Source organism: Lontra canadensis, unplaced genomic scaffold, assembly GCF_010015895.1.
Source record: "Lontra canadensis isolate GAN:19392208 unplaced genomic scaffold, GSC_riverotter_1.0 scaffold134, whole genome shotgun sequence".
Classification (NCBI taxonomy): domain Eukaryota; kingdom Metazoa; phylum Chordata; class Mammalia; order Carnivora; family Mustelidae; genus Lontra; species Lontra canadensis.
This window is the reverse complement of record NW_022631128.1, coordinates 459,610-471,956: the sequence shown is the minus strand read 5'-3', so window position 1 is coordinate 471,956 and position 12,347 is coordinate 459,610. Positions and strand designations below refer to the sequence as shown.

Genomic DNA, 12,347 nt, shown 5'->3' with positions numbered 1-12,347 from the left:
CCCAGGTGCCCCAAGAATGTACTTTGAAATAGGTCTGGCCTACCACATGCAGTGTCTCCTCGGCTACATGACCTAGCGTTATCAAGGTGTTGGAAGTGGCTGTGGCAGATGGAAATGATGGATAGAGCCTTTGGAAGGTCCCTGTATGAGAGTCACAGTACTGTCCATGAGGATCTAGGAGTATAGCAACACTATAACAACACTTCTGCAGATAACTATTCTTTGGAGAAGTTTCTAGCTTGCTTTGAGGCTCCTCCCTCTGCCCTTTCTCAGCCATCCCCCTCAGTCAATAACTACCTTAAATTCTAATACCAGAGGGAGGGAGAGCCTCCATAGATTGGATGGTAAGTTTGTGACCCTGGGAAAATGAAAAAAAAAAGGGGGGGGAGGACCATTTAGAAACGCCAAGAAAATAAAGCACTAGGCAAAAAAGTAAATAATTATTAGAAATAATTTGCATTTTCCCAAGAATTTCATCTTGTATTTTCTTGTTTGTATTATTCAGTTATTTTAAAGACCATGACTTGGGGCACCTGCGTGGCTCAGTCAGTGGGTGTCTGCCTTTGGCTTGGGTCATGATCCCAGAGTCCTGGGATCAAGCCCCAAATCAGGCTCCCTGCTCAGCCGAGAGCCTGCCTCTCCCTCTCCCTGCCACTCTGCCTGCTTGTGCTCTCTCTCTGTCAAATAATTAGATAAGATCTTAAAAAAACAAACAAACCATGACTTGTGTTTCCTGTCTGAATTACTTGGGGGGGGGTCTGTTTCTACTGTCTACTTTTTTCTTGACTCTGGATGTACCTGGCAATTTTCCGCCAAATACCACGGTGTGTGAGAAATCATATAAACTCTAGATGAGCTCTAGTTCCTGATGGGCGGTTATATAAATTACCTTGATTCAGTTAGCTAGTGAGCTAATTCAGGTTGGATTATCAATCTTTTAAAGCTCTGGTTGATATTTACCTCTTCCTAATTCCTCAAGTCCTTCAGAGATTCCGGCTGGGGGTCTTGTGGTATTTACCAGGGCCCTTCACCACTGGTGGGATCTGAAGTCCACGTTAGATCGTCTTGGTACATGGTTCTGCTGAAAGCTCTCCTCGGTACCTCAGGCACGTGGCTGTTGTGCATCTCTCTCATAATTTATCTTATGCCATTTACTGGTCTGCTCCTTGTGGGAAACAAAGCTCTACTGGGCTTACTTTTCTTCACTTCTCTTGTCTCCAAAGTTTTGCCATTCAGGTCCTACTGTCTTAGCTCAGAGTTCCCTCAGGTCCTAGAAGCTAGCTGCCGTTCTTTGGCCTATGGGTTTCCTCAACATGGCTGCTTACCTCATCAGACCAGCAAAGAAAGTTTCTTTCCAGTCTGCTAAGATGGAGTCTTATATGACACACTCACAGGAGCGACATCACATCACTTTTGCCATAATCTATTGTCTAGAAGCAAGTCTCAGTTCTGCCCACACAAGGGGAGAGGATTCCATACAGCACAATTCACTGGAGTCACCTGGAAAGTGCCTGATAACAGGACAAGAAGGAAATAATGTGAGCAAGTAACATTCACAGATATCACAGTGAAATAAGCTTTATATTTGTTTGGTGTCAGTGGTCCGTTTTGTCTCATTACTTGTGCTATCTTTGACCATTCACTACATCTCATCTGTAAAAATCTGTTAGCTGATAACTTACGTCACAGGATTTGATGAACTATGGAGGTATTTTTTTTATTTAAAAATCACATATAGATATTAAAATCACAGGATACCCATTCTCAACATGCAAATATCTTCTCAAAACCAAAGGCAAAGCTGAAAGGGAAAATGGATGGGAAGAATCAAGTATGCACAGGATTACTTACTGTAAACAATTTATTGGTAGTTTCTGGAGACTGTGCTCAAAACATTTAAAAACCGATTTCCCAACACCCAAATGATAATTTGCTTAATAATTTGGTATATTTCCTTCCTAGCTTTTTGTTCTATGTGTCTACTACCTACATACACACATCTAAATAGATATAAATACAAATAATATATTTGCATATAATTTTACTCATCATAAAGTTGCCATATTTCTACCACTCAGAATCACTGATACAATAGTGCATATCCTTCCTCTATGTATTTTTTTTATACATTAACCATATATTGTTTTATAATCCATTTTTTTCATTTAACAGATTACCACAACCATTTCCCCAAATCCTCAAACATAATAAAGAAAAGATGATTCTTAATTGGTCCATATTATCAATTGGCCATTATAGGATATTCATTTGTTTTTCAACTTAAATAATATTGCTGTTACAGGAGATACTCTGAAAATTAAAAATCTCTTATTGTGTCACCATAAAGTGATTACTCTTTCTTAAAAGACAAAGAATATTAAATTCTAAGCACTGTTTCTAAGCAAGGTGAGCCTTCTCTGTAAGGGATGTGCATTTTTGCACTTAAGATGACGAGTAACATGTATAAGATCTCTTCAAGCCCCTTTGTTTCAGGGATCCTGATGACTCATCCTCTCTCATGCTATTTAAGGGAGCAATTTTTCTATTTAAGAAGTAACATGGGGAAGTTTGCCCCAGCTGGGATTAATGGTTTATGCTCTGTACTGTTCTTTCAAAAATGTCATACTCTATTCCACGGTGAACCTCACTTTTTATATTTAAGTGCTTGTTTGCAACCTCTGCACCTTTCCCACAAAATGTTTGGTGTAGAATATGGAACATGGGGGTGCCTGGGTGGCTCAGTTGGTTGGGTGACTGGCTTGGTTTTGGCTCGGAGCATGATCTCTGGGTCCAGGCTCGGCAGGGAGTCTGCTTGTTCCTCTGCCCCTCCCCCCACTCATGCTCATGCTATCTCAAGTAAATAAATAAAATCTTTTTAAAAATTATGGAACATGTTTCTTTCAAAATTGCTAACACGGTTTTCTAAACTCATTCAATTCTTAGTTCTTCCTCAGCATAAATACCCTGACAGGCAATGACATTTAAATTCTTTCTCAAGGTAATCTCATGTCAATACACTCACAATTTTGCCACCTTGGAATTCTCTGATACATAATTTTCCACTCACGGGTAAGAATTCTGGGTAAAAATCTGATCACATTTACTGCATGCTCCTGGAATTATGCTTTTGTACCATTTATTATATTAAAGGAACATTAAATAATATCTTAAGAGTTTCTGACATTCTTGACATTTATAAGGTTACTGACCGGGATGAACGGATACATAATGAGATATAACAAATAGTGACATTATCTCATGCTCAAGTGTCTTAATAGATTTTATCTCCTGTGTGGCTTCTCTGATGTTTAATGAGAGTTGACTTCCCACTGAAGGCTTTTCCACAGTCCCTGCATTCATAGGGTTTTTCTCCCGTATGAGTTCTGTGATGTACAATGAGAGTTGATTTCACACTAAAGGCTTTCCCACATTCACTGCATTCGTAGGGTTTTTCCCCTGTGTGGATTCTCTGATGTTTAATGAGAGTTGACTTCCTACTGAAAGACTTCCCACAGTTACTGCATTCATAGGGCCTTTCTCCTGTATGAATTCTCTGATGTTTTATCAGCGGTGACTTCTCGCTGAAGGCTTTCCCACATTCATTGCATTTATAGGGTTTCTCTCCTGTGTGAGTTCTGTGATGTACGATGAGGGTTGACTTTTCACCAAACGCTTTCCCACATCTTCTGCATTCATAAGGCTTCTCTCCTGTATGAGTTCTATGATGGACAGAGAGGTGTGATTTCCCACTGAAAGTCTTCCCGCATATGCTGCATTTGTAAGGCTTCTCTCCTGTATGAATCCTCTGATGAACGGAGAGGTGTGACTTTCCCCTGAAGCTTTTTCCGCATTTACTGCATTCATAAGGTTTCTCTTTTGTGTGAGACCTCTGGTGTTTAATGGGGTTGGCTTTCTCGTCAAAGATTTTCCTGTGTTTATTGCACTCAGGTTTCTCACCCTTGTGAGTCCTTGGGTGCGTAAGGCTGGACTTGCCACAGTGAATTCCTTCATAAAATGCTTGTCTGATGTGTGTTTTCTCATGTCTAACGAGGTGATATGAACTCTTAAAGGCTTTTGCACATTCACCACATACAAATGGTTTCTCTGCTGTGTGAGTTCGCTTGTGTTTAATCAGAGTCGACTTCTGGATGAAGGTTTTCCCACATTCACTGCATTCATAGGGCTTCTCCCCTGTGTGAGTTCTCTGGTGAGCAATGAGGGTTGACTTCTGGCTGAAGGCTTTTGCACATTCAAAGCATTCATAAGGCTTCTCTCCTGTGTGAGTTCTCTGATGTACTACAAGGTTTGCTTTCTGGATAAACACTTTACTGCATTCAGAACACTCATAGAGTTTCTCCCTAGTTTGAAATCTTTGAGCTTTATTAAGTGCTTGCTTCTGGTGGAGGGTTCTTCTATGTTGATGAGGCTCAAAAAATTTCTCTGCAGGTTGAGCATTATTGAGATTAGAATGGAAGCATAATTTCCAATGCGCCTGATGTTCACCATCTTTCTTTCTTACATAGCTTCTATTTTGACAAAGAAAGTTTAAATTGTGTTTTGAACACCTTCCCCAGGAACAATATTTAGGGAGTCTTTGTCTTATAAAAATAAAGTCTGTGTTTGGATAAACGATTTTCCTCAAGGTTGTGAATTCGTGGCCACTTTGATCCTTCTGTGCTTCCTTGTCTGCTAATGCAGCTTGCCACTGAGGTTGGTCTCGGCTTTCCTTGTGGTCGTCTATCTGGTCATCAACTTGCCAGAATTCTAGAAAAAAATGCAAGGAACTCTTCAAACTTGTAAACATTTCTACTACAATGTTATGGGATAAAATTAGTTCATAAATGTCTTGCTGTGACTTCCTATCAACAGGCTATGAGCTGATGTGGGTGGGCTCCCTCAGTGCCTCACTAGCGCCACCTCCTCTGACTGTAAACACAAGGAAATGCTGGCCCACGTTTAACAAAAGTAATTTAATACACAGTCAAGCTCAAAACCAAGAAAAGCATTAGGTGTCAAAAGTGAAGCAGAAATTCAAAGCGATGAGGTGAAGAGAAACTGAAGCTTGAGGATGTGTAGTAAAATCCAGACCAAAATGCTCAGGAAACTGGTATGTAATTCCCACTTACAGCTGGAATTACAAGGGGCTTCCATGTTTGCTAATGGGGAGTTAGAAAGACTCTCCACTGGTCAAGGAAACTGGAAAGAAAGGTATTATATATACGAAAGCAAAAGCCTAGTAATGTAACTCAATCTGAAAACATCATAGTTATAGTACAGAGGCCCACAAGCTGAAAAACCAACATAAAAATTGGTCCTATTATTTACTGATTCCTAGCAGTAGCAAACTTGAAAGATATATTCTTATGTTTTTATAGCTAAGGACTCACAGAACTTCTATGGAAAACCAATTCTCACTGAAGAGTTCACAGTAAAATAATTTAGATGAACCATCTTGAGAGATACTCAGCAGATACATTTAAAGATGCCCCATTCCTAGAACTGTAGCTGACAGAACAATCTAGAGTTTATAATTTCAAATACTCAAAGAAATAGCGTAAGATCTACATTATGGGGTTAAAAAAAAGGAATATTTGAGAAAAGAAACATGTAAATGGAAAATAAAGGCATTATTGAAACTCTAAATAGAGAGGTTGAACGGTAGAATAGGTCACAGATTAAGACAGACTTAATGAATCAAATGACAGATCTTAGGAAATCACCCAGAATGTAACATACAGAGCTAAAAAAATGGAAATATGGCAAGACAAATAGAAAAACGTAAGTTCCAACACAGATTTTAATATAAAATCCAAATGGAAAGAAGAGAGAGAAAGGGCCAGGGGCAATATGCCAAGGAAAGGATTAATAGAGCAGCCCTGAGACTACCATACTTAGGCTAGCCTGGGGTGCTTGGGTGGCTCAGTTGGTTAAGCAACTGCCTTCAGCACGGGTCATAATCCTGGAGTCCCAGGATCGTATCCCACATTGGGCTCCCTGCTCAGCAGGTCCCTCTGACCTTCTCCCCTCTCATGCTCTCTCTCTCACATAAATAAATAAAATGTTTAAAAAAAATAAGAGAAAGAAAGGCTAGCCTGCAAGGTTGGGCCTGGCTGACATCTGGGAATTTGGGAGTTTGGGAATGTCTCCACCATTCCCTAACGGATAACGCTGCTTGTACAAACAATACGATTTATGCTGAACATTTCCTTTCCTTCTGTGAGTCTGGAGTTTTGGTATGTGCCACGCAGAGTAACTGAGGTGCTGAGTTTCTAATGGGCTTCCGTGCACACACACGTTATTGCATTTTCTCTGCTGGGAGAAGTGTGCCCTGTGTGACCCTAGATGGGAGGGAGGGAGCACAAGGAATCCTGTACATGGATTCATTCAGACTCTGCTGGTGTCTTTTCCCCTTGTGATCTAGTAGACTATCTTTACTACATTGCTGTAATGAAGCATAGCTGTAGACACAATGATATGTGGAGTCCTAAGAGTCCTTCTCAAAAATTTCTAAATTTGGTAGTGGTCACGGGGATGCCTGAATTGGGCAATATTTGAAGAGACAATGACTGATAGTTTTCTAGATGGAAGAAAGGTACATCCTACCACTGAATGTCCAGAGTCCTGAGTGTGGTAAATAAAAGGAAAACTGAACCTGGGCATAGTTTAGTGGAACCACAAGAGTTTTAAGTCATAAAATAAGTATGGAAAGCTACCATGGAGACATTTCTTAAATCACCTATAGAGAAACAATGAGATCAACATTAGATTTCATCAGCAAGACACCAAAAGATTAAACAATGTATTCAAAGTCCTGAGAGAAGCTTGATGTCATCTTAGAACTCTATCCCCAGATAAGGTATCTCAAAGAAAGATGATAAAACAAAAGTGTTTTTGGACAAGAAAAGGTAGGGAACTTACCACACCACAAAGCCTGGCTAACAATAATGTTTGATACTTAAATTTTTCAAGAGGAATATAACCAAAGGGAAAAAGTTAGGTAGGGGGTTAAAAATGCAATAGGGCAGGAAAAAAGAGGTAAAGAGAGGGCACCTAGGTGGCTCAGTAGGTTGGGTATCCGACTCTTGATTTTGGCTTGGGTCACGGGGAGCCCCGTATTGGGCTCCGTACTCAGCATGGAGTCTGCTTGGGATTCACTCCCTCTCCCTCTGCCCCTACCCTTGCTTGCTCTCTCGCTCTGTCTAAAAAAGTCTTCTAAAAAAAGAGGTAAAGAAAAAGTAGGATATGTAGAAAATACAAGAAGAAATACTAACACAGTAATGGCACAATATATATTAACCCCATTCATTAAAGGGCAACTGTATCAAATTAAACTTTTCTTTTTTTAAAAGATTTTATCTATTTATTTAACAGAGAGAGACACAGCAAGAGAGGGAACACAAGCAGGGGGAGTGGGAGAAAGAGAGCAGGCTTCACGCTGAGCAGGGAGCCCAACATAGGGCTCGAGCGCAGAACCCTGAGATCATGACCTGAGCTGAAGGCAGACGCATAATGACTAGAGCCACCCAGGCACCCCAAATTGTATTTTTCAAAATCAGCTTTATGTTTTCCAAAGACAATTAGAGCAAAATGAGAGAGAAATGTTGAAAATAAAATTATGGAAAGAGATGTACTGGTACTTAATAACCAAAACACAGGTGGTAAAACAATGCTTATGTTACATAAAACAGATTGACCTTGATGCCAAAAGCAAATAAGGACAGAATAGGAGAATATTTTAAAGCAATTTCGCTTAAATAGATGCAAAACTTTTTTAGAAGATTTTATTTGCAACACGGGGCTCAAACCTACAACCCTGAGATCAAGAGTCACACGCTCCACTGACTGGGCCGGGCAGGTCCCCAAACAGATGAAGAACTCTTAAATATACAAGGCAAATTGATTCTATGGAATAACATCCAGTAATGTTGAAAAGGTACATACCCTACTATGTATTCCACTTGCAGTTCTACCACAGAGGAAATTCTGCAGGTGTGAGCCAGGGTACATGTACAAGAATGGCAATAATTCTAAGGAACAGTGAAGTTCTCAGTAATGGAGGTATGGACTGATGGACTCCAACAGTCAGATGGTGGAATGTTATACCAGAGTTAAAATGAATGAACTACATGTAATGTATCAGTATAGGTAAGACTCAAAGGGCAATGCTGAATACAGAAAGAAAGTTTTAGAAAGAACCTTATAGTTCAAGTCCGCTAATCTGACTACAGATACAAATATATGTTCTGCAAGTATAAAAACATGGATGAGAAGGATACTCACCAAATTCATAATACTGTTTGCCTGGGGAGTGAATAAGGGCAACAGGCCTCAGGAGAGGAAAAGAGCCTTCACCTTTATTTGTAAACCTCTATTTCTACAATTAAAAAAAAAATACCACCACCAAGTATCAAAATATTGACATTTGCTAATTCTGGGAGGTAAGTACAAGGGTGTTAGTTACAATGATGATTTTCTGTACTTTCCTGTAGTTTTAAGAGAAATGCCCTAAGGCAGGACTCCTGGAAAGGCAGTGAGGATCTCAGGAAATCTCCCCCATGAAAGCAATGGAAATACTGGCAAAATAATCAATATCCATCCTTTCAAGACTTCGGAAATTGACCAAAAGCATACAACAAATTAAGAAGCATTTACTCAAGAAGAACCAGTGAACCTGCGTGAGAACAGCCAAATCTGTGGTGTTTCACTTGGCGCCACTCATCTCTTCTCACCCAAGCCACTAGCTCCCCAGGTCTGGCCCATAAGCAGTGAAAACTGGTGGCCTCACAGCAGCCTGAGGGGCTGACCTGTTCTGGATCTCCACCAAGGCCCCATCCGCACATCTGCTGTGCCATTTGACTTAACTTGGAGCTCAGCTCTAAGAAGGAAAGGACATGATATGGAAACGCAAAGCCACATGAAGAAACGAAGAGCACCAGTAAAGGTAGCAGGCAAGCGAGTGCTCACACAGCAGTCCTGGCTCCTGGCTCAAGTCCAGGAATTCAGCTTTTGGAATGTTCCCTATATTGATGACTATTTTGCCTGCTTGAGGGCACCAGACACCTGTTGCTCTTCTGGGAGCCTAGATGCCTGACCATTAGAGGCTGATTTGAAGATGATTATTTTCTGACCTGAGGTGCCTGTTTTTACTGGGTCACCTTGGAATCTTCCACAAAGTGAAAAGGGCTTTAAAAACAAAAAACAAAAAACCAGGCTAGCCACTTAGACCTGAAATGTAGCCATCTAGCTCTTCAGCATCTTGGCTCTGCACTAGAAAGGAGCCTGTGCCTGTGGGGATTTATCTCCTACCCCAATGCCCAGCAATACTGGTGAAAAGGATCCCATATCAGGGCACATGGAGAAATGTCAGAGGGCATGAGATAAAGGGTGAAGGGAGAAGTGTACAGACAGAAAAAAAAATTGATACCAGGTATCAATAATCAGAATATATTCAGAGCCCTCAAAAGGAACACTGAAAATCAGAAGACAATGGTGCAATGCCTTTAAAAGTCTACGGGAAAGAAATGTCCATCCTAGAACTCTACCCCAAGCTCAGCTCTCCATCTAGGACAAGGATAACAAACATGTCTAGATATTAAAAAAAAAATCTCAAAAAATTTACCTCCCCTGGACCTACATTCTTTCTTAGCTAGGTACTGGAAGAATGCTCCAGTGGCATGTGGAAGAAGGCATGGCATAAAGCAAATGGGGAAATCCAACAATGCAGAAAGTAGAGGAAATCCCCAGAAAAATGGTGAGGGATGTGAGGATGGCAGCTGCCTGAGCAGGAGTAAGGAGAAGTCACCCAGAAGGGAGAGGGTCAAATGGCTCCGGACAAACTTGGGGGAGTGACACTGATGGAACACCTGCTAGCTGGGGAGCCACTCAGAGTCACTCTAGACAGCTGGATAAGGGAGTATTAGAGTTGAACTGGCGGTAAGGACATAGAGAAAGAAGCAAATGGAAGAAACAAAACAATTATTAACCAAAAGAAACAAAAAGTTATGCAGTAAAGCTAAATGAATCCTACATTACTGCATGGCTCAACTGTGTCCAGTGTTTACATAGTCATAATGCCATAAACAACAGTACTGTTGGAAACTGTATTTGTGGTATAATCATACTGGGAATATTGGGGGAACCAAAAGTCTCTGTGTGTGAGTATATGTGTGAGAGGCAGGAGCAATGAGGTGAGTTAAGTCTCAATCTTCTGCAGCAGAAAATTCTGTATAATTATTTGAAGATACAGTAAATTATAGTGATACAAAAAAAAAAAAACCCAACACCTGCATATCCTCCACTCGTTAAAAAACAAATTATCACGGGGTGCCTGGTTGACTGTCATTAGAACGTGTGACTCTTGAGCTCAGGGTCGTGAGTTCAAGCCCCATGAGTTGGGTGTGGAGCCTACTTAAACAACAAAAAAAACAAATTATTGTTACCTTTGAAGTTGATGTGTCCATTGCATTTTCTTTCTTCTCAGGTAATCACTATCCTGAATTTTATGTTTATATTCCTTTGACTTTCCTTATAGTTTTATCACACTTATTTTATTCTTTAAACCTTGGCCATGATTTACTTTGATAAAATCAAATCTATTTTTCTTTTCATCAAGGAAATCCTGCCTTAAGTCAGTAAATTAGAAATCTCAAACAAAACATAATTGGCTAAAAAAAATGACTAGAACTGGCAGAAGAGGTACAAAACATGAATAAATCAGCAATTATTTTTAAAATGATAAAATACACTCTGTGATCAAAAGTCTTGCCCTAAAAAAGGGCATCCTATCTAGGTATTTCTGTAGATGATATCACCTCACAAGTATAGGTATATATCAGTCAATACAGTTTCATGAAGTAGAAAAAGAAGGAAAAGTACCCAGTATGTTTTATGCAGCCCATATAACCGTGTATAGCAGAGTAAGAGGACAGCACAAGGAAAGGAACTCTAAGCTCCTTTTCCTTTCTAAACATTAATGCAAAACTTTTAAATATGAGACCAACTTCAATGAATTAAAAAAAAATCCTTCACAACTAATTAGAGTTTAGCATAGGAATGCAAGAACAGTTCAGTATCAGAAACTCTAGTAATATAATCCACCACATTAACAGATCAAAGGAGAAAAAATTATCTTCTCAATAGATGCGGAAAAGAAGCATTTGAGAAAATACAACATCCATTCATGATTTCTTTAAAGATTTTATTTATTTATTTGAGAGAGAGGGAGAGCAAGCGATCACATGAGCAGGAGAGGAGCAGAAGGAGAGGGACAAGCAGACTCTGCACTGAGCACAGACCCCGATTTGGAGCTTGATCTCACGACCTCGAGATCATGACCTGAGCCGAAATCAAGAGTCAGATGCTTAACCAACTGAGCCACCCAGGCGCCCCTCACAATTTTTGAGAAAGTCTTAGCAAACTAGGAATATAAAAGAAGCTTTTGGTGAAAGGGAGCTTTCAAAATACCAAAGCAAATATACTTAATGGGGAGTTGGAGAAGCTCTCTCATCTCTCTGTGCCTCAGTTTTCTCATCTATAAAATGAGAATAACAACTAGCCTAGTTAATAGAGTTGATCAGAGGATTAAGTATGTACAATGTATCCAGAACACAGGAAGCATTCAGATACTGCCTATCATTATATTACTGTCACCGTCCCATTATTTTCATTAAAATCAGAAACAAATAAGGAATTCACTGTCACTGCATCTATTAAACACTACACTACAGGCCCTGACTAACATAAGAAAAAGAAAGAAAATGTGTAATTGTTTTTCTTAAGTTTTTATTTAAATCATAGTTAACATGTAGTGTAATATTAGTTTCAGGAGAATTCAGTGGTTCATCACTTACATACAACACCCAGTGCTCATCCCAACAAATGCCCTCCTTAAACCCCAGCAACCATCTAGCCCATCGCCCCTCTCACATCCCCTCCAGTAACTCTCAGTTAGTTCTCTATAGTTAAGAGTCTCATATGGTTCGCCTTCCCCTCTTTTTCTTTCCCTTCCCCTGTGTTCATCTGTTTTGTTTCTTAAGTTCCATATATAAGTGAAATCATATGGTATCTCTCTTTCTCCGACTGACTTGTTTCACTCAGCATAATATACTCTAGCTCCATCCATGTCATTGCAAATGGCAAGAGTTCATTCTTTTTGATGGCTGAGTAGGATTCCATTGTACATATATATACCACCTTTTCTTTATCCACTCATCAGTTGATGGGAAAATATATAATTGGAAAGGAAAGGACAAGATTGTTTTTATGAAGACAAGTGTTTACACAGAAGACTCAAGAGAATCTAAAACTACAACTATTAAGAAAAACATCTAGAAAGGTTTCTGTTCACA

General features: G+C 39.8%; 1 protein-coding gene across 4 annotated transcripts in view; it reads right to left on the bottom strand.

Moving 5' to 3' along the window:
• Positions 1-3,119: 3,119 nt before the first annotated feature.
• The window catches only part of ZNF674 (zinc finger protein 674), a 29,053-nt gene continuing 19,825 nt past the window's right edge, over positions 3,120-12,347 (bottom strand). For all 4 annotated transcript variants that reach the window (XM_032842913.1, XM_032842914.1, XM_032842915.1 and 1 more), the window contains one exon: positions 3,120-4,764. In XM_032842913.1, the coding sequence (XP_032698804.1) occupies positions 3,272-4,764 (1,493 nt within the window). In that variant the 3' untranslated portion in view covers positions 3,120-3,271. The remainder of the gene's footprint in view (positions 4,765-12,347) is intronic.